The 18,885-nt window shown below is 42.3% G+C and overlaps 2 protein-coding genes across 3 annotated transcripts in view; one reads left to right on the forward strand and one right to left on the reverse strand.

The window, feature by feature from the left end:
* The window catches only part of Naa15-16 (N-alpha-acetyltransferase 15/16), a 37,311-nt gene extending 18,651 nt beyond the window's left edge, over nucleotides 1-18,660 (reverse strand). Inside the window, exons 1-8 of the mRNA XM_011646602.3 lie at nucleotides 18,446-18,660; nucleotides 17,792-18,139; nucleotides 17,495-17,629; nucleotides 17,260-17,404; nucleotides 16,914-17,171; nucleotides 16,505-16,815; nucleotides 15,805-16,086; nucleotides 15,513-15,726 (exon numbers count right to left, since the gene is read on the reverse strand). Coding sequence (XP_011644904.1) covers nucleotides 15,513-15,726; nucleotides 15,805-16,086; nucleotides 16,505-16,815; nucleotides 16,914-17,171; nucleotides 17,260-17,404; nucleotides 17,495-17,629; nucleotides 17,792-18,139; nucleotides 18,446-18,502 — 1,750 coding nt within the window. The 5' untranslated portion in view covers nucleotides 18,503-18,660. The remainder of the gene's footprint in view (nucleotides 1-15,512; nucleotides 15,727-15,804; nucleotides 16,087-16,504; nucleotides 16,816-16,913; nucleotides 17,172-17,259; nucleotides 17,405-17,494; nucleotides 17,630-17,791; nucleotides 18,140-18,445) is intronic.
* Nucleotides 1,038-14,779, forward strand: LOC105432020 (uncharacterized). 2 transcript variants are annotated; one of them, XM_011646600.2, is made up of 2 exons: nucleotides 1,038-1,277; nucleotides 11,341-14,779. In XM_011646600.2, exon 2 carries the CDS (start codon nucleotides 11,341-11,343, stop codon nucleotides 14,581-14,583), a length of 3,243 nt encoding a protein of 1,080 aa, XP_011644902.2. In that variant the 5' UTR covers nucleotides 1,038-1,277; the 3' UTR covers nucleotides 14,584-14,779. The 2 variants fall into 2 exon arrangements, with proteins under 2 accessions (XP_011644902.2, XP_011644903.2); XM_011646601.3 differs by lacking the exon at nucleotides 1,038-1,277 and adding an exon at nucleotides 9,742-9,878.
* Nucleotides 18,661-18,885: the final 225 nt, after the last annotated feature.

Consider the following 18,885-nt stretch of genomic DNA (forward strand, 5'->3'; position numbering starts at 1 on the left):
GTAGACAAGTAAAGATTATTATATCCGTCTAGACCGTTAAAATAACATAAAGCGCCTAGGGCTACTTAAAAGTGAGAATCTGGGTTTTTACAAGCATAAAGCGCGCGAGCAATAAATTATTTATGCATGTTTATAGCTTGGATGATTGCTTGGAAATAAATGCATCCCAGAGAGATTTTCTGATAGCGAGTAGTGCCTACAAGTTTATTATTTTATTTTTGCATATCTGTCTCTTCTTTATTTTAATGCTAATATAATATAGCATAATTAAATAATTAAATATTAAGCAAAATATCTAAAGGAATTATAAGTATTAATTACAATTATCTATAAGTATCTATAAGTATTATATAATAAAGCAAGAATATTAATAAATATTTAAATACGCGGATATGATGACGTCAAGTTTTATTGGTAACGAGCAGCGATGTCAATTAATGCATGCTCTCGGGTCATCAGAACGCGACGCATCGCGTCGCAATGAGATTAATCAGATCTAATCAAGTGTTTCGCAGTGCGAAACGCAATTCAGAGGATCTTCGGTGCGTAGGCGAAGATATATTTCCCGGGGTCATATCCATTGATTCGGACAGGTGAGATTTGGAGAGTGTGGGAAAGAGAAGTGGTGGAGAGGGGCCAGAGGGGGACAGCAAATCCGCCGTGAAAAAGGAAGGATGTGCGAGACGGGTATACGAGCGGGACAGGACGATGCCTTTGACCGACAGTCGTAGGAGTGACCAGCGACATTGCACACGCGGCACATTCCCTACCTCCGTGGTGTGGCACGCGGCGCAACGTGGTGGCAATGCCGTGGCAAGGTGCATGAGGTGCTCCGAATGCGAGAATATCGCACGCGGTGTCGGGGCGTCGAGTTGCATCGCGCACCGTCACAAAAGTCGCGTCGCGTCGCGTCGCATTGCATCGCGTCGCATCGCGGGACCACAGAGTGGGACGGGACATTGGCGCAGGGCCAGTAGAGGATCCACCGATATAAAGATCACCGGTCACGCGGCGCAGGAGACTACTCGCTCGTGCATCGTCGTCCAAGTGCATCGGTTGCATCTAGCGACACGTACGATCCGCGGCGCAGGGTGCGTTATGGGAGGAGGGGTACGTCGAGTCCTCGTTCGCCGTTGAGATTTCTTTCGTGCGTTCGCAGATGAACTCGTCGGAGTGCGATACATGCGCCTGAGGCAGCCGTCTACCTTTGTTTTGGAGCGCATCGAGGAAAATTGATATTGACCTGAGGACGCCGATAAACCGCATTATAAACGATCGTGAGTGCGTTTGCATAATTATCGCGAGGAATAAATGCGTTTCAGTGCGCGACGGGAATGTTTACTTTGAGACACTTGTGCGCCACGTGCTGCAGAAATGTATTAGTAGTAATTACCTAGTTTTACGTAGTTACACATGATAGATAAAAAATCCTGCACGATGATCTCGCGTTTTTCTGAAATGAAATAATTTTATTTCAAAATGCGTATATATTCTTTCAATTTTTAAAAAAATAAAATATTTTATTGAAAAATTTTTATTAAAAAAAATAATATCTTATAGTAGAGAAATGAAATACTTTTCGCTAAGTCTCGAGGAAAACATAGACAGAAAATTATATGTCCGCAATAGTTAGAATGGAAGGCAAGGAAACAGCAATTATGTGTAATTGCAACAAACACGATTGTAGCTAACGACAATCTTGTAAATGTCCCAGATGGAAATTTTCTTAGATCACAGATCATAGACTTTTGCTCTAATTTCACGATGTTCTCAATCATTCATATAATTGTTGTGTATCAACATGTATTCGTCATAGCATGTATCTATGCTATTTGTCTGACCAACATAAAGATTTAAGAGAAACTTCCGAGAAACATTAATTATAACACGTACGGTCATCATGCACCAGGACGTCGCTCATTATTGCATATCCATCGCTCCTCGTAATAACGGGGAGGATAGTTCTTCAAAGTTCGTGTAGGAGGCACTTCTACCAAAAAAAAATACTTCAAATAATTTAATTCGAGAAATTTATTAATTAATATCAAATATAAATTAGATGTCTAAAGATTCTTCCAAAATATAGAATTCGGAAGACGTGAAAAGTTTGCCTTCAAAATCACTTTCGAAAATTTCGTTTCCTGTGCAGGATCATCAACAATCTCATTTTCTGTACTCCTTGAAAAATTATATTGTTAATGAAATAAACCTGAACCTGAAATAAAGGCATAAAGTAGAAGGTGCTGTTAATAATTCCCGCGGTACTCGTTTGCGCATTTTGCTCGGGGGCTCTTGGAATATCCGGTCAATCGCGCGTTTGCGAAAGTCGAAGCTTCCGGCGACACGCCGGTGTCGCGGCGACGCCTTAATGCGTTTATAACGTGCTTAATTACCTTCGTTTCGTTTTGTCAATTATAACATACGATCGAGCGACTTGTCGGCCGATTGGCGGCCGATCACTTTCACTCTGATATAGTTCTGTCCTCGAAAAACACTCAGCAGCCGAAGTGAACTAAATGAAATTCAGAGCGCGTCGGCAACTCATTTTTTTCTTTTTTCAATCGCATGTAGTATAATTAAATCGTGTTTTTTCGGAAAATTTATCGAACGAAAATGAAATACTGCTCTACTACACTCCCGATATGTCTGATGTTACGTATCTGGCGCACGACAGCTCCCTGAAGACAAGAAAAGACAGGGAAAGAGATAATAAATCGGTACAAACGGCTATTGGCTATCATGACGTGATCGTTTTATGATCCGAATGGACTGTTAAGAATGGTGATCAGAATATCATTGTACATTTATGAGGATGTTATATAATTCCGTTTTGCGAATGCGCAAATTCACAGCGGAGCAAATAGCGATGAAAATAGCCGTGATGCAGAGAACGGAATTTAAAATTTTATTAAGACAAAGCAAACATCAGTCGGGGATCGATTATGCGTTGTATATAGAAATTGTATTTCCAGCGCCATTAAATCGCGACCGCTTATCAAGTTATGCAAGTTGTACATGAAGTCGCCCGGGTAAAATAAAATAGTAGCCATACACAGAGAAAGTCGCGTGTCGTGTGTTTAGCGAGATTAGTAATAGTGTCTTTCCGATTCTTCGCTGAAAATACGGTATTGAGGCGACACGGTGTGTACGTAAGTATATCGCATTATGTGCATAAGTAACCCAACATTTGTTACGGAATAATATGAAAGTCACCGATTAGAGATAATAAATCGGTACAAACGGCTATTGGCTATCATGACGTGATCGTTTTATGATCCGAATGGACTGTTAAGAATGGTGATCAGAATATCATTGTACATTTATGAGGATGTTATATAATTCCGTTTTGCGAATGCGCAAATTCACAGCGGAGCAAATAGCGATGAAAATAGCCGTGATGCAGAGAACGGAATTTAAAATTTTATTAAGACAAAGCAAACATCAGTCGGGGATCGATTATGCGTTGTATATAGAAATTGTATTTCCAGCGCCATTAAATCGCGACCGCTTATCAAGTTATGCAAGTTGTACATGAAGTCGCCCGGGTAAAATAAAATAGTAGCCATACACAGAGAAAGTCGCGTGTCGTGTGTTTAGCGAGATTAGTAATAGTGTCTTTCCGATTCTTCGCTGAAAATACGGTATTGAGGCGACACGGTGTGTACGTAAGTATATCGCATTATGTGCATAAGTAACCCAACATTTGTTACGGAATAATATGAAAGTCACCGATTAGAGCGCAGTCGGAGAAAGGAGATGATTGTATCAATATTCGCGTTACAACTTTTTTATGAGAGGAAAATAGCATTGCAATCTCATAATATGTTAACATTACGTGTAAAATAACGCTGAAGCACATACCGTGTTAACTTTCGGAAGTGAAAATATTAAGGACGTATTACATCTATTTTTGCCATGAAAAAATTATGAAAAAATTGTAGATTTATTCTAGATCGCATTTTTTTACATTTCCATTAGAATACTTTTACTTATTTATTTAAATAACTTTTGATCCAGGTTCTGAATCGCTGCTGAATTTTTTTGCATTATTTTTAAATGTAATTTAGAATAATGTGTAAGTTTTTCATAATTTCTTTCTTGTAAATTAAATATAAAAATTATAAAGATAAATGTAATATAATCTTGAAAGGAGCACAGTTGGATAAAAAATATTTCGTACGGTCTTTTTCTCTCGCGGGAATACATTTCGATTATTAAACCTTCGCGGCGGACACGACAAACAGGGTCGTCGATGAAACCTTGCTGTACGACCTTGCTGACCGGCTTCCCCTCTCGCTGGGACTGATCGTCCTTAATTGTAAGTGCAACGACGGCGTCTAACTTGCAGCGGACGCGAGGGATTGGCGTAAGCGTGAGAATGTGCACGTACGCGAGTAAACGAAATGATCGCAGCACGAGTGGACATGGAATGCGAATAAGAATGCGGATAAAAATGAAGAATCGCTCTGGGCGACGTATGGGATAGGATTGTCTGGGATGCTCGGACTGTGATTCACCGTGCGTAGAATAAACCTGTTTGCTTTGAAATCTGGTGGACGTGCGCGCGATTAGAACGCACGCGGAAACGGGCTCATTAGTATGAGGGGAACAATCGGTAGAAACCCCGGACGACGAATTCCGACGTCTATGTCTCATCGTCCGTTTGCTTTTCAAACATGATAAAACCGCGTTCTTCGTCAGTCGGATCGATAGCCAAAACTTACGCGATCGTAAATATACGACGATTGGTCAAATATTAAACATCTTTTATCACCGGAGGGATTCACTTGAATTATAATTTTATCCGAGAGTAGAAATGATACGTCTCGTGATGCGACATAGTATCTTTTCTTGGAGCAAATTCATTTGAGAATGTTTAAAGTTTTGATTTTCTCTTTTTCTGATTTTTTAAAGAGGCTTTCGATATTTCGATATTTTGCATGTAAAAGGATTCTCAAAGCAACCACTTTCGAAAGAGTGTGGTTAGTAACTTTGCATCCCAAAGTACACTCGAGAATGTTGCAAGATTTACGGTTCTTATCTATCGCGAAGGTGAATGGTCGAACGAGTGTGAACTGAAAATGCATGGCTAACTTGCTGATGAGATTAACAGAGATGTATTTATTGTACGAATTATTGCGCCACGAAGGTCTGCGGCTGTTCTCCGAGTTTTACCGTGCGAGAGATTACGAGAGTTTGACCTGTTTCTTTGGATTTTTCGCCGATCGAATTCGGTCACCAGTTGCCTTAAGGCATGAAGGCCATCGCAATTACGCGAAAGGGCTCTCTGGAGAATATTGCGGTCAAAAATTGAAAATAGATTCCTGATAATCTTGAAAAACGATCACATAATTTTCTCTTATAGACACAAGGATGAAAAATGAGAATTTTTTACAAACTTATCGAAGTGAAGACTGCATAATTTTTTTGTAAGACAATCAAACTTTTTATAAGATTTGTCATGATTCAATACTGTGTCGAATACAACCTAAAAAAGATGTTGATAAAAAATTCCAATTTGCTTGTTTTCAGCCTTGAAATTACATTTATCCGTGCGCCATATTTCGTATATAAGATTATTAAAGTAAGTAAAGTAAAATCAGTCTATCAAACAAATTTATAATCAACTTACATAATAGCCATATTTAAATCTTCAAAACTTTTAATAACGGCAAAGTACAACGATATTCGTCATTTCCGTTTGCACTTTCTGTCGATAAACGAAAACGGAGTTTATTTGCGACAATAGAGTTTGTCGTCATTCGACAAACTCTCTTGTCGCAAATACGCAAATCTTGTCTTTACTCAGAGGAGTACCGTTTTCCTGCATCGAAAAAAGTTTCGCTCGCTCGCGTGTAGGAGTCGCGCCGTTGGGATTATATCGGTACACGCGAATCGCTTGAGACTCATCTCAACAGCGAATTTACCGCGAGATACCGCAACTTGATGCCGTAACCCGCCGTGAAAGAGGCGCTCCGGGATGAACGAGACGAACTGATTATGCAAGCACGCGGGCCGCCTCGGCGGAGCAAGCCGGTCAATGCCAAGGTGTTCCACTTCGAGTGTTACTCTTCCCTGTCGTTCCGACGGCGCCAATCTCGTCACCGACTTCGTCTGAACTACGGGGGTCGGGGGATTCACCTCGAACATTGTGCACGCGATGAACCTTCCTACATAATACGGTGAATATTACGTGACATGGCTTTTTATTAAATCGGCTGGATTTCACTATGATAGGTAAATCCCCTGTGCGCAAATAGACAAAGGATTATAAGTTAGCGAGACGGTTAACGAGACGGAATGCGCGAGGTAATTCGTACAGACATGTAAATAAGCCCGAGGATATTTTTTATTAAAAATAGAATTTAATAGGTTCTATTTAAAAAAATGCGAGTGGCACGTTGGTATCATGATCGTTGACAGAATAAGGACATTTAATTTCAGCTTTCCTGTTATTTATGCAATGTGTGCAACAAGAAAAACATAACAATAGAGATGTCAAATTCATGTATGTGTGAATTGTCCTAGATATATAAGAAAGTATGCATATATAATTTGTACATAGCAGAAAGAGCGATGTTTCCAGCGTGCTAATTTAATTCACGAGTACCTGTAGCCTGGAGCGACGCATTAATATACGGCATCAAGTGCAGCGTGCCAATTGAGTATCTAAGATAGCACGGATATCCAGATTTACCTTTCCATCTAGAAGAGATAGAGATAAATTCCCCATTGCACCGGGACACCTCACGCATTCATGTTTTAGCTTTCTCCCGTTTTATCGCTCTTACGCAAACACGCAGATCCGCAAGAAATGCAACAAATTATATGTTTGAAAATAATGTATCGCGCAACGGCGCGGTAGAGCTCGAGTTTAACACCGAGAATAGAGTGGTTATAAATTGTTAATAGGGGGTTATTAAATAAAGAAGCTGCACGAGGCGAGAGGCGTGTCGCACAGGATGCCGCTTAAAGCCGATTATCGATTTCCTGTGTGAGAGAAGGTGCGCCCGGTCACTTTCGAGAGTATGAGCCCCAAAGTTTCTAGCGCGCGTGGCCGTAAAATCGTTACGACGCGCCGAAAGTCAAGCGGGCACAGCGTCGACGGAATTAATGCTGCTCAGCAAGCACAACGCGAAACAAAAAGGAAAGTAGTTGAAAGCGTAAATTCGATTGGATAACGGTAGATCCTTACGATTCTTACGTGGTGGACGCGCGTCGTACGAACGGCCTCGCGAGCCTTACGATGTACTCGCTCGACGAGAAACGAGATATCGATAGATTTTCCATCCAATTAAACTCTCTCAAAATATAGGAGTTGCGCGATCTATATTTCCGATAATAACGGAAATAGATACGGCCCCGGTTAAAACGGTAGTACCGTAAGCTGTAGCTGCGGATCGCGTCACGATCGCGGTGCACAGCCGACCTGACAAAACGAATGATATCAATCTTCGTGATGAATCAACGTGAGGCTGTTTTGCAAAGATCTCGTTCCCGGCCTTTCACTCTCGCGGAACTAGTGCGATGGCTCAATGCCGTTTTATCTTTAACCGTGGGACGCCTTTGATGGTCCGCGTCCAAGGTCGACTTCCGTTATATTCCAGGATATCGATACAACCGAGAAATTGCATTCGAACTTGCATACGTCGACCGCTGCGACCGGATATAAAGTTTATTTCACAACAACAATCTGTATCGCGACGTGAGAATAGATACGCGCTACGAGATAAGTATACGCTTTAATTATTACAAATATAAAGTAAATTGCATAGTTCGCGAAAAGCGTTTCTAATAATGAGGAAGAAAGTAACTCTTCCCTTCGAGTTTCCAAGTAAAGCTTTCGTGTAAGAGCCATAATTATTACGTCTATCTCGAAACTAGTTTCCGACTTTTTCTAATTTGGCGAGTGAGATCGAAGTGATCCGCTACTAGCCGTAACGGCAATATCTGGTCCCGAACGTTTACTAGAGCAAGCCTCGTTGAAGCAACGTAACGGAACCTGCCAGCGGGAATCGCGGCTATCTTGCATCATACCTCGAAAAATCGCTCGACTTTCGTCTCGCGGAACAGGCGATCTCCATTCCGACGACGTGCGGCCGACCCATTTTGCAATATGTATCCTACAAAAAAAATCATCACCCGTGCTTTGTGCGGGAACTGTGCAAAATGCGCGGGGCGAAGGAACGAAGCGACTCGTCGAGTTCTCTGACACGGCTCTGAACGGCCAACAAAGCTTGAACTTAATAGCTATCGGATCTGAGCGTCAAAAGACCGACGAACCGATTCAAGATCGCAATTTCGACGAATGACCCGAGAACTGCCTATTCAGCGAACTTTGTTAGGCGAAAGACTCGCGTGTTGCGCAGACGGCAAAAGTGGACGGCGAAGTGGAATGTACTATCGGCGTGATTTATGAGTATCGCGCGCTTGTTGCACAAAAAGGATTTTGTTACCGGATGGTTGGGCAATCGCGCGAATAATCCGGGCAAATGCACGGCAATTCTTTCGCCAACTGTCACGTGAATATCGCTCTGAAAAGTAAGCAAAATCGGACAGTACCGACCCCCGCCGAACAGAAGTGAAAGGAACGACGACGTTACGCTTATTGTATGTCTTTCCGAAGTTACGTTGTCCCCGTACGACAGTCGGGACAGTCGCGCGTAAAACACCCTCGAAGTAATCAGCGACGCTGAAATAATGCCAGACACGAAGCAGCGATCTAATTACGCGATCGTTAATCGTACGGACCGGCCGCGACTTCCTCCTTTCCACCGTGGAGCTGCCTCGTGCACGCTTGGAAATGGCTCCACCTTCCCCGACGAACGTCCTTGGGGGGCCCGGTACACCGGGAGAGGGTGATGAAAATCCGCCAGTCACGTGTACCATGCCGGCTCGAGCGGTCGTACCGTGCCGCGGTTCCGTCGAAACGTTTCTTCTATTGAAACTTCCGCCGACCGAAATACCGAAAATCACGCGGCCAATTATTCGGCGCGTAAAGTGTTGACGAGCGACATGCGCGTGTATTTCGGGGAACGCTAATTGGAGGACACTCGCTTGAACGTGAGAAAGTCGCCTTACGTGACTTTTATCCGTACGATGTACGTTGGAATCGTGCGTAGCTCGAGTGCAATCGAAAACCGGTCGTCCCGTTAGCAAAACGCACTGAAACACGATTTTCTTACAAAAATCAGTCGTTCACGCGTAGTCTTGTAAGCAGTGTCGGTTAAATGTCGGAAAGTGAGTAAATGCTAAATCGTAGAGTAAGCCCATCGATGAGTGCACAATGGAGATATCCGCGGCCAGTTTGACTTATCGAAGCGCGACGGGGAATGCAGAGATGATTTCACAAAGAAAATTCATGTCACAATTTGGACGCGTGCAATTTTGGGATCGATTTGATATTTGATACTCCGGTTAATTGAGGATACTCGAAAGTCCGAATAATAAACAAAGTGTTCACTGAAATTAATGGTGATTCTTGCAAAACAGTTGATGATTACAAGACTCGTTGGCAAATCTTTGGCAGATATTACAATACCCGCGTGCAATACTCGCGATGAATCACGCGGTGTATCCACGAGTGTTAAGGACATGTTGATGACTTTGACCACGTACGATCAGTGATCGAGTGTTTCATTGATTTTTCTTGCGCGTATAAATGTCAGGTAGTTCCCGTAGATTAAGCAGTTACTTTGCGCGGAGAAATCGAGCGCACTCACGTAAAGCGTTTTACGTCTCTATCGTCGGACTGGCCACCTTGCAGGTTCTCGGAGGAAGTGCATTGTGCGCATGCGGCGATTCAATTACAACGACTCAGCGACATACCAGAAGTCCTAATAAACGTTTGTCATATCGTTCCAGATGCGCGAAGAAAGGTACACCTTGATACCGCACTCGTTTAAACAAGCGCGATTTCGTACTCGCAAGAAAATCGATCGCGGTTTTGAAAAACTGTGGCAATCATGAAAATTAAAATAAACTAAAAGTTGATTATTAAGATCATTGGCTACTTAAGCTCGCGATATTGACGTACAATTATGCAATTTATAATTCTGTTACGAGTTTACAGGATATTTCAATCCAAATCGCATACCGCTTGCATAATGATATTTATATAATAACTTTCTATTTATAGCAACTGTGAAGTGAGCAATTAATTAAATATCAAAATGAGCGTAGGACGTATCCTTGGATCGTGGATAAACGAGTCGAGGAAGCTAGGAGTTTTCAGAAAAGAGAGATAGGCAAAGTGCGACGTCCGCGGGCCTGTCGGAAGCGCGTTATCGTGTTGCTCGCAGTGGCGTTACTTCCGCAAACTTACACGAGCCGCGGGTTGCAACACGCTCGTGTTCGACGTTAATGCATCGGCGTGCACATATGCCTACAGGAAACCTACGCTGCTCGCACCGGTTCGTTACTCAGTCGCAAGTCATTACGTCGAGTCGGCTGGTACTCCGGTGACCCGTGAATGTTTGTCGAACGTTCACCGGTCTGTTCGCCAGGGAAAGGCGTGGCAGCCCCCTCAATATCGCATTCTCGTATCACCGCAATCCCAAATGGTGGAATTAACGAATTCTCCGAATGTACGGACATAGTCTCGAGAGATCAACTGCCGATACGGAGGAGGTCGGCGCAATTCGCGAAAATTATTCTCGGTCTCACGATACTCTCGTAAAAAGCTTAAAAAGATTTCCCGAGAGATCGAATCATGATACCTTGCCATTTATATATGTTTTCCTTTTTTAATATTCCGATACTCAAACCACGACTATATCCATAAAATGTTGATAATATTTTCGAGGTTTTACTGCGACACAGTTTGTAAAATGGTAATGGGAGCAAGAACCATTAGCGTAGTATCTCCGTTACCGCAAGACTAAATTGCAGGGCAGCAGTGGTCTAGGATGCGAATAAATATACGCTTTGTTCGTGACTTAGTACTTAATTGGCACCGTTGCGCAATTAGATCCTTGACATACGCTGAAAACCGCGTGCTACGTCTGTATGAATGTAATTCCGGTCATTGTGAATAACAAAATATAACTGTTGTATGTTTGCTGCGCAACAAGTCTTTTACTGACCTATTAAATGCAAAAATCATTTCACGCGGCGTGAAGAATAAAGCGTGTGATTTAATTAACGCAGCTAGTTTCTATAATAAAGCGCATATCAAGATATACGCGAGTTTATTATTTTCTTCTTAACTCTCGCGCGCGCGCGCGATGTAAAAATAGCTATTCTCTGATCGCGAGATAAAAATACTATTTTCTGATCGTGTGTTACAAAAATATACACAAGTCGGATCAGAGATGAATAATACGAGTGTTCTATTTACAGATGACGCATCTCGCATTATCTCTGCGGAGGCTGTCACTAGCTCTAATATTGATAGCGACATGCGCGACTATAACGGAATCGTCAATGATCAGGGAAAGGAGGCACATAGGTACCGAGGAATCTAGTCATCGTAAGGAACACACGTCTGACAGTCGGGGCACAAGATTGCCGAGCAGTACGACGTCTAACAAGATCACCGCGGAACCCGGAAGAAAAGTGTCTCATCATCTGATAGGGGGTCACCTGAAAGTCGATACGAAAAGCCATGATGACAGCGAGTCACTGTGGGACGATGGAATTCTCATGTCGGCGGCTGGCAACAGCAAGGAGGGGAAAAGCAATCGAGATCGAGGCGGAGGTGGTGGCAGCAACGACGACGAGGACGAAAAGAAAACGCTCTCTCAGCAGGTCAAGGAGGGCAAGTACGGCCTCATACAGAACGAGATTTACGGCGAACGTCCGAAACGGCCCGGCATCATCAGCTATCTCGGTAATCCTGAAGTGCCGAAGGACACAATCGACAATCTAGGTGGTCTCGACGAGGAGGAGATCTGGCTGGCCGAGAATCACGTGCTGGTATTGAGGGGCGGGAAATTTCCTGAGCATGAACAGAAAGGCCAGCAGGCCAGCAGTGACGGCGAACAGCCGAATTGGCCGCCCATCGATGATTACAAGGCGCCCAAACGGCAGGTCAAGATACCAGCGCGGCCGAAGATACCGCCGCCCTTTCCGGTACAACTTACAGAGGGGGGACCGGTACAGATCATCGGTCCGAATGGTACCGCGGAGGAAATTGGCAACGGTACCCTCGACTACAGCACGAATCCTCTCTACACGAAGGGGTTACTACCGGGAGAGGGTCCGTTCTTCGCCATATCTCCGAACGGCACGGTATACACCCCGGATCTCGGCTTCCCGGGAAACTTTTCCGTCGATGAGAAATCATCCAGAGGTAACAATGATCGGAACGGAATAAAACCGGAACCACCTCCGTTGCACGGCGCTCTTCCGCCTTTCTATCACGCCATACCGCCCGGCGCGATTTTCGTACCGCCGCCAGGCAACCAGTCAGATTATGACGAAGAGGATCAATCCATCTACTATCCGCCGCCGTATAGTTTCTATTATCCGCAAGATAATACGACTGCTGTGCCGCCGGGCCCCCTGGTGCCCGGCATTATATTACCGCCGCCGCCGGATTTCTTTTCTGCTCTGGATGATAAGAAAACTACCACGAAGAAATACACGAAACGACCGACGACCACACCCTCGCCAGAGACACGACCAACGTACTTGCCACCGAGAAAACCTACGACTAAACAGTACAAGACTTCGTCCGCTCTACCGAATGTGATAACGAAGACAACTACCATTTCATCGATTTCAACGAAAATATCCTTCGGTCGTACAACGGCGAGGAACGCGACGAGCACTTTTAAACCTAAGCAGAAAACTGTAGAAGTCACGACATCTGGAAAACCGCACACTCTCGAGAACACCGAGAAATATACCATAAGCCCCATAATTGGGAATCAGGTATCCGAGGCGATGACCCAACAGAAGGATTGGTCCTCTCTGGTGACGAGCAAGACAATCCCGGTTCTTGCATATTACCCGTCAACCACGCAGTCATCGTTAGAACGACCGGTGGAGGTGACACCGGCTTCTATAAAGAGCATCATCACTACCAGTCAGCCTGATCGATCTTCCAATCATGCATCCTATTACTTCTACGAGGAGTCGACCGATGAGAATTCGGCCGTCACGGAAAATCCATCGCCCGTTTATTACGAGAGTACCACTACGAAATCGCCATACTACAACGTCGAGACGTCACGACCTCGACAGTCTAATCAGAAGAAGCAGTATTACACTGTTGAGACAATCGCGCCAGTTGAGATTCCGAAGGATGATTACAAGGTGAAGCTCATCGATAGCATCATGAAGAATTCGCAGACGTTCCAATACACTGACGATTCGGAGACTACATCCGCGAAATTCGACGTTAGCTCATCTCGAGATCAGAATCAACGTATGTTAGCCGATCAAGCGCCCGTGTATTATCAGCCCGTTCCCGCCCGTCCATCGCAGACATACTACACGAGTCCGAAGCCTCAAACGCACTATCGACAGACAACGAAGTCTAAGCCGATTTATCAATACAGCTTTCAGATAGCGGATTATTCGAAACTTAATGGCAATCAGAGATCGCCGTATCACAGGGAACAACAGCATCAGCAGCAGGATGCGTCAGCGTACAACGAGTATCAGGATGTTAAAACTGGTAATCGGCAATACGACTACGAAGACATCGATTCCCCGTCGCGGCAATCGCTGCGGAAACATGTACCATATAAGACGCAGCATCCGGCTTATCCCACGAGCACTGCCTATCCGATCGTAGATACGACGCCCAATCCGCAATATGCGTATTTCACGCAGCAGGACGAGAAGTTATTGGACGACGTTACGAAAGAGTACTTCACGATCTTTGGCAAGAAACTACCGGACACGGGCACGGTATCGAGCACGACTCCGATCTATGGGAAATCGAGCACCGCCACGGAGAAACCCGACCATAACACTTACTCGTCAAATGTTTACAAGATCGGTCGACCGGTAACTTACAAAACACCCAACGTCAAAGTGCACTACGGAGATCAGTCGCATCGACCCTACTCCCTCAAGGACGACACCCTCGTCAACTACCGGCAACCCTTGCCGCCGATCAATCCGGACAGCGAGTTCATCGAGATAATTGAGCCTAAACATCGGCCGGAGCAGCCGCCGCCGTTACCGAATGGCTACGAATTGCAGACGGGAAACTACAGATTGCAAAATCAGAGAGTTCAACAGCATGGACCGACCCCTCGTTACAGGTTACGAGGCACAGTACAGCCGACCAACAGACACACCAACAATTTCATGCCTATCTCCGAGTCCCGTGAGGCACTGGAGAACGTTCAGGCACCTCTGTCGCTGTTGGACGACATAGAGGTCAACTACAGGAATCCGCGTCCTCCCATAAATCCCGATGCTGAATTCATCGATCCCGTCTCGGTGCAGGACAATCATTCGGACAACCCGAACGCGTATTTCGCGTATCGACTACCCGACAATGTCGGCCACTTTTACTTCCTGACGCCGCAGGCGATCACGCAACGGCAGGATCAGAACGGTGGATACGTCTATCCGAAACCTAGGGGACCGAGATTACGGAAACGGCGCCAGGGTAACGTTTGAATACGCGCGTATCCAACGTACGACAGTCGCGCGCAATGCCATAATCTCGCGGATGTCCAACGCGCGGAATGATCGCGCGTCGCCTGCGTGCGCGCCGGCCGCACGCACACATACGTATATTATTAATATATTTATTGTACTTGTAAATACGAATTGACTAAGTTAGATAATTATAGCTATGTTGTTTTACGATAAACGCTTAATTTATTATTACGCAACCTGACTTTCCTGCCTTAGAATAATAGATTCAATTATATTCGTGTATGTGACCTGTAGTGTGCACCCTCGTCGCATATTTGCGCATTATCTGTGATTATGATGATGAAATTACACGTGTACATATACGTAGTATTACGATTATCTATTGCACATACTTTGATAGATCGCGGCTCTCTTTCGCGAAGCTTTTTCCAAGTTTTTCTCCGCATACGGAAAAAGTTGTAACAAAAAATATATATGAAATAATAAGTACTAACTAATTTCTGCTGTAATTTAAATTTTAAATCTTTTATATGAACCAATAATATCATCTTGCCTATCAACTATTTATATATATTCTATTCTTCTTTTGTTTTGTAAATATTAATTTGTGTTTATAATTCTTCAGAGATATTTCTCAAGTAATATTGTACAAATATGTCAATAAAGATCACATTATCTATTCAATCAAGATATAGTTAATTCGAAGACTTTTATACAACTTAATTGGAAGAATTTTATATGTACACATGTCGCTGTATAATTAGTCTTAACGCTTGAATATACACAACAGTTTACAAAACACGAAAAAAATCTAATATTTTCATTAAATTTAAACTTTGTGCATACTTTGTGCGATTAATTTAGTATGGATTAAAAATTTATTAAAATTTATATTATGTATTATGACTGTATTCAAAGATATCTTTCTAATGAACGATAGCACTCACCAGTGTCGATTTCTTGCGTTTGCGCCGGATCAGGCAAAGGGTAATCATGTAGTCGCAGATAGACCTCCATTGCACATTTCGCTGCTTTGAAGTAAAATGGATGAGCTCGGAGAACATCTTCTAACCTTAAGAGACCCACGTAAGACCGCAATGTCATTTTCCGCATACAATATGTATGAAAGTCAAATTGGTCCTCTATTATTTCCGAAAAATGCTGTATAAATAATATATGGCGTTACAACAAGAAATTATATAATATTATAACTTTAAATGCATATAATATACTACTCACCCTATCTACTTCGTGACATTTCTTCAATGCCTCTCCATATTTTCCAAGACGTTTGTACGCATTGGCTGCTTCTGTTTGAATCCACATGCACTGCATTTCATTCAAATTTTCCATAGCTAAAACTCCTTCTCTTGTGAATTTCCCACATGTCTCCTCCGCTTCTTTAATAAGATTCGCACGGAGCATGTACTTGGCACATTTAGAGTTAATGTATCGGTCAGCTGTATCTAACCCCTGCGCCTCGTCCAGCCATTTATAAGCTTCTTGAACATTTCCAGCATGCTGTTAATATAAAAACTTTTTATAGATCGTATTATTCCTTATAAATATATGTATATTAATATGAGATATCAGATAGCTCAATGTTAGAATAGCTATCTATTAAACAAAAGATCCAGGTTCAAATCCCACTTTGTATCTCTTGTCAAATATATAACATTAAGAACTTTGTTTAAAATAATATTCTACTAGACTAAAAACAAAATACTCCTAAGAGACATGAATTTAAGATATTTGTAAATAAATAAGTCTTCTTTTATAAAAATAATTTCCTTTCTGAAAATGATGAAAATGTTTATAATTTCTTTCTTTAAAAAATGGAAATGAAACAAGATCATATATTTCCAGAGATTGTAATGCCATAGAATAATAATAGTAGTTTATGTAAAATTATGTAAAATAAAGTTATATATAAATCTACCTTATAAATGCGTCCTTTGGTAACAAAAAGTTCTATAAGCGTAGGAGTATGATCTATGGCAGCGTCAATTTCAATCAATGCCTTCTCAGTTTGACCGAGGTAATCGTAATGTTGTGCTAGATAGTAATAGGTCCATAACAAAGCAGATGCCGGTTCTCTTGGATTATCTTTCTCTTGATCGCTAAAATGACCGTGAAGTTTTAATGCCTCCTTGTATTGCACAAGTAGAGATGATATGATTTCGACCTTTTCCTTATCGGTGTATAACGAACGAAGGTTTACAAATAACGGCGGTATGCCTTTGTGAAGCCCTATAATTAAACACAAATTTAATTAAATATATATAATTATTTCTCATTGAAATAAATAATTAGGAAAAAGATTTTTTTTCCTTGTATAAGAAAATTACCTTTTCGTAAATATCGATCAACTAAAACTTTAAATTCATCTCCTGTCGCATAATTGAGCTGCAAACGGCGTGGCGCTAACGCACGAGGGAAGAGTTCTTCATATCTTTGGAGCATATGTAATGTTTCGCTTGGCGAAGTGTGTCTCTCAGCCTCTGCTAGCCTAGTATAATATGTTGTGTTTTCAGGATTAATATCTAACAGCTCTTTATAAACTTGCTCTGCTTCTGCGTATTGTTTCAATTGAAGTCTTAGTTTACCTAGAAAATGATTTAGAAGAAATATTAATTACATATTACATATAGACTTAAATTTTTAAAAGTATTACTTAAAAAATATTGCGCTTACCATAAGTCTCTTTGACAGTAACTTTGTCACAAATTTGATCACTATACTTGTCTAAATGTTTCAATGCCTGTTCACACTCTCCTGATTCCTGGATGACCATATTTTGATATAATAACAGCTCGCTATGTTCATAATCATAACATATCTGTAAAAAAGTTATATATTTTTATATTTTTTATGATATTGTTACTGTATTGTATATCATAAAATATATATATATATATATAAAACATACCATTGGAGAATTTCGAAAAGTATCTAAAATTTTCAATGCCATCTCATAATCTCTTAATAAATGATACGAAATAGCAAAACCGATCCAAGAAGCTCGTTGAGTAGGACGTAACATAAACAACTGATATCTGGTATCCTACAAAAATATAATTGATATTCATAAATATATAATTATAAAAGTAGTATTTTTAAATAACATTAGAATATAATGTACATACAAGAATATAATGTACATATAATGTACATACAACAGAAGATTAAATCAGATGAAATGACTTGTGTTCTTTATAACATTTACCTTGTAACCTTCCAGATCCCGCATCTGGATTTGTAACAATGATAGATCCCTAAGAATTTGAATGTTGTCCTTATCCCATTTGAGCGCATTTCTGTAACATTTGATAGCCTCATCATACTTCTTGTCAGAGCGCTGTAGAAGGCCGTAAACATGCCAGCAGACATGGGACTGTAGATCGTTCCTGAGGCCACGGCGCACATGATCGTAAGCTTCTTCCTTGCGGCCTAAGCAGTTCAGCGTGAGACCCTTCATCGCCAAAGTCTCTCCATGCTCGCTGAATTTGGGATTTGACAGGATTTGTTTTGCGAACTTTAGCCCATTTTTGTATTGTTTGTGTTCGTAGCATCTCTGCAAGAAACATAGAATGAACAACATTGAAAATACATTGTAGGGTTAAGTAGGAGGGGGGGGAGTTTCGGTAGTCTCTGTATCCCGCATTTGTGCGGGATTTACCAGGCCGATCGTCACGGCGTGTCGCCGGGCCATGACAGCCTTTCGTTTGTAACGTCGACTAGGCAACCGCGTCGCGCGGTCGCCAGTGACCTTTTTCCCATTTTTCCCCCCAAGGAATGCTTTATCATTAGAGCACGACGAGTGCACCTCGCTTGCCGGAGTGGGGTCCAAAACAGAGTATTTTGATCGGCCGTTACTCACCAGGATCCGCTTGAACAGGGCATTTTCTTTGGGTGGCAACGGGTTGCTGGAGGGCATTTTTGTATAACTACAAAAATAGGGGGCCTTTTCCACCCGGTAAACTTAATTTTACACCACAAAACCTCGTGGCCACAAACGAAGAAGTCGATCCTCGATCACGTGATCATCCGCGACAATGCTGTTCCGCCGGAAGCGCTTGCTGCCACAGTGCCGCACGGTTTAACCAGTCGTTAATGCTTCGATTGATCTCCAATCGAGTTCGAGACGATTGCCCGCTTCGAATGCATGTGTCGCGATAATACTGATAAACTATATATCAAAAGCAAACTTCTATCTCCGAGTTCCCTCATTTCGCTAAAATTTTGTAATACTGAAATTGAAACAATTTTATGAATCCTACCATTTCCATGAAACGTCAAAAAAAGATTTTTCAAGCCACG

Source organism: Pogonomyrmex barbatus, unplaced genomic scaffold (assembly GCF_055798465.1).
Source record: "Pogonomyrmex barbatus isolate J1 unplaced genomic scaffold, ASM5579846v1 scaffold10, whole genome shotgun sequence".
Taxonomy (NCBI): domain Eukaryota; kingdom Metazoa; phylum Arthropoda; class Insecta; order Hymenoptera; family Formicidae; genus Pogonomyrmex; species Pogonomyrmex barbatus.